The sequence below is a fragment of the Branchiostoma belcheri genome, unplaced genomic scaffold (genome assembly GCF_001625305.1).
Source record: "Branchiostoma belcheri isolate BF01 breed outbred unplaced genomic scaffold, Haploidv18h27 scaffold8, whole genome shotgun sequence".
Lineage (NCBI taxonomy): Eukaryota > Metazoa > Chordata > Leptocardii > Amphioxiformes > Branchiostomatidae > Branchiostoma > Branchiostoma belcheri.
Genome location: NW_017804464.1, coordinates 2,543,886 through 2,547,561, shown reverse-complemented (window position 1 = coordinate 2,547,561; position 3,676 = coordinate 2,543,886). Strand labels below are relative to the sequence as shown.

The window sequence follows — 3,676 nt, the reverse complement described above, 5'->3', positions numbered from 1 at the left end:
GTAAAGTTGGAGCTGTAGTGCAGATATTTCTGATGTCTACCTGTACCTAACCTGCACTGGTCCATGTACTGGGCATATGCATGTTAGCGTAGGTAAAGTTGGAGCTGTGCAGATATTTCTGATGTCTACCTGTACCTAACCTGCACTGGTCCATGTACTGGGTATATGCATGTTAGCGTAGGTAAAGTTGGAGCTGTGCAGGTATTTCTGATGTCTACCTGCACCTAACCTGCACTGGTCCATGTACTGGGTATATGCAGGTTAGTGCAGGAAAAATTGGAGCTGTGCAGGTATTTCTGATGTCTACCTTCCACTAGCCTTCACTGGTCCATGTACTGAATTTGTATATTCATGTGGGTGTATGTGGATTATCATTAGCTGCAATAACAGTCGACACTTGTGCAGTGGTTTCTGCACAGTTGCAGTGAGATCCGTACTTCCTAAATCCTAAGTAATACAGGTAAAATTTGTCTGGTGCAAGTATGTTTCAATGTTACCTGCACCAATGCAGGTATGCGGAAAAAAAAGGTATTTCGAGCCCTGATCATCAAGTACATCAAACTGGGCTATCCTATTCAACTACATCGCGATACAGTAGATTTTTGTTACTGCTATACAATGAGTTGTAGAAACGTTAGGAACGGCAGATACCTATAAATAATAATTATTGTTCTGTTCCAATATGGACACACCTTGTAAACAAAATAGTCTTCAGCACGTAAATGAAGACAGGGCAGTGCTAGGTTCTAGTCAAATTGATAAATCCATGGTAATAGCTACATATTGTGCGCCCTTCATAAAGCCAATAGCTGAAAAAAAACTCTCAGGGAAAACTGAGACCTTGTCATTTTTGACAGACATTCTTGAGGACATTTTCTCAATTTCTCAAACACTAGATCACATACTAGACAGTAAGTCTTCGACGTCTGGCTCCCCGTCCTCTCGCCTGTCGACGCCGTAGTGCACCAGTAAGGCTGCGGCGATGCAGGCGGTGAAGGCCAGCACGCTGGAGCACACCGTCACGGAGATGACGCTGCCCACGGCGGCCACGATGGAGCCCATACTGGCGCCGATGACGATCTGAGACAGCTGGTTTTGGGAGGACACCAGCGCGCAGTCGATCCCCATGCCGCGGCGCTCCGACCCGTCCACGCCGGTACGGATGTACTGTGGACGAAAGGGGGAATCTTCGTGTGAAACAAAGTCAGTAGTTTCCTAACGTCACTGTTATACATTCAAGACCTCGACCACCAACCAACCAACCAACCAACCAAGGTTGCCGGTAGCTTTGAAGCAGTTTGACTAGATTCAGGCCACACCTACTTTTCGATAAGACTACAATCATGCCTTCAACTACCAAAGTTATCAACGACGGATTGAGGTGTTCTTCTCTAGGACTATGACTAAGTTGGGGCATCATCACTATTAGACAATGCTTAGATGTTCAAAGGTTCGGTGTAACAGGTCGTTGAGCTGCCACATACAGTCATGCGTTAGAGGCCAGGTGTTTAGGGTTAGGGTTGGTATAGAGTTAGGGTAGAGTTTTGATCATTATTCAGGGCTAGGGTTAGACTTGTATTTGGCAGGATCATGTACAAATGTATATGGCTTGACACCGGGTCAGTCAGCTGCCGTGTATCAGCGAAGCAGGAGTGTTACGCCGAAGAGCGGTTATACCGACTATGCAGATAGCACCAACCTAAAGTTAGCCTTTTATTCAGCCCTCTATTCGCAGCCTTCGATTGGGCCCTCAATTCGACTTGGCGCGCACGTAGAAGGCTGTCTACGAAAAAGTGCGCACCAAGTCGAATCTAGGACTGAATCGAAGGCTAACTTCAGGTTGGTAAGATAGCCACAGAAAGGTTTGAAAGCAAATTTGAAGTGCCGTACCGTTTGACTGGTGTGGTACCGTGAGATGAGTTTGTAGGGGATGTTGTTGAGGGTGCCGTACATAATCCCCATGACCGGACACAGGAAGATGATCTCCCAGCGCACCTCCGTCAGCTGGGCGATGATGGCCATACTGCCGATCCCTGCGCCGAACGCCAAGTACCCGAAGATGTACATGGTCCGGTACGACAGGTGGTTTAGAATCCGCCCAAAGAGCACTGTAACAACGGGACAAAACAATCATTCGATGAGTGAATCAAAATATCATCAAAATCATAAAAAAATCATCAAAATCATTCTAAAAATCATCAAAATCATTTATTTTTTAAAATCATGATAAAATCATGAAATGAAAATCATTTTAAGATCAAAATCATTCTAAAGATCATCAAAATCATTGATTAAAAAATTATTATAAGATCATCAAAATCATTTGAAGATCAGAAAAGTTATTGATTTGTTAAAAATCAACATAAAATCATCGACATCATTTTAAAGATCATCAAAATCATTGATCTAAAAATACCACAAAATCATAAAAATCATTTAAGACCATCACAATCATTGATTTGAAGAAATAATAGAATCATCAAAATCATAACAATCATCAAAATTAGGGAATTAAAATCAGCATACGAAGAGACACCAAATTAGCTTAAGGTTGTAACGTTGAGTACTGATCAAATAGAAGTTTCTAAGTGGAGTAGAAATAGGCGAAAAATGAGATTAATAGCTGTGGATTAAGATGTACCAAACCTTAAAAATTCAGCATAAGGAAGGTTCAAGAAACACCAGATGATTCAGAATAGAGTCTGGAGATAGTTTTGAGATGTCCTGTTGAGATGTTGAGTCACCTGCCGACCACAGTGTTATACATGAAGACATGTCACCGGTACCTGAAGATGTTAGTTAGAATCCATGTGTTAGGTATAAAGCTACCACCAACAACCATTTGTCTCTAAGATCAGGACACACACACAGACAAACGCTCACACACACACAAACATAACACACAAAAACACACACACAAACACAGACACAGACACAAACACACACACACACGCTCAGACACACACACACACACACACACACACACACACACACACGCTCACACACACACACACACACACACGCTCACACTCAAACACACACACACGCTCACACACAACACAGACACACGCTCACACACACACACAAGCATAACACACAGACACACACACACACACACACGCTCACACACACACACACACACACACACACACACACACACACACACAAACACACACATACTGACAAACGCTCCACACATGAAACATACATGCCACCTTACTCATTTTTATTTTGTAGATCTGAATATTCCTTTATAGTATTTGACGTTAGTTCGAAGCTTTTAAGTTGTGTTACGCCGAGGGGCGGTTATACCGGCCATATCGTAATGCAAATACAGATACAGAAAGTATTGTTAGGATGACCCCAATATGTGAAACATATAGGCTGATTTTGCATTCATGTGAGGTAGAAGTTTGTAGTGATAGGGAATCTGATGCTTACTTGAGTAGAGAGCACACGAGGCTGCGTTGATGGTGAGCCCCCAGCAGCCGATCATCACGCCCTGTTCGTACAGGACCCTGTCAGGACTGTCCACCGGGGCGCTCGGGTTCCCCTTGTACACCCCCCGGCCCATGAAGTCGGTGAAGAACAACATGACGGACAGGAAGCTCGCCCAGCCGAGGAAGTGGGACACGCACAGGCAGGCCAGTTCCTTGGGCATCCGGAGGATCGATCT

General features: G+C 44.0%; 1 protein-coding gene across 1 annotated transcript in view; it reads right to left on the bottom strand.

The window, feature by feature from the left end:
* LOC109486039 (membrane-associated transporter protein-like) overlaps positions 1-3,676 on the bottom strand; it is a 10,441-nt gene that overhangs the window by 2,994 nt on the left and 3,771 nt on the right. The window contains exons 5-6 of the mRNA XM_019789731.1: positions 3,442-3,674; positions 1,891-2,108 (exon numbers count right to left, since the gene is read on the bottom strand). Of these exons, the coding sequence (XP_019645290.1) occupies positions 1,891-2,108; positions 3,442-3,674 (451 nt within the window). The remainder of the gene's footprint in view (positions 1-1,890; positions 2,109-3,441; positions 3,675-3,676) is intronic.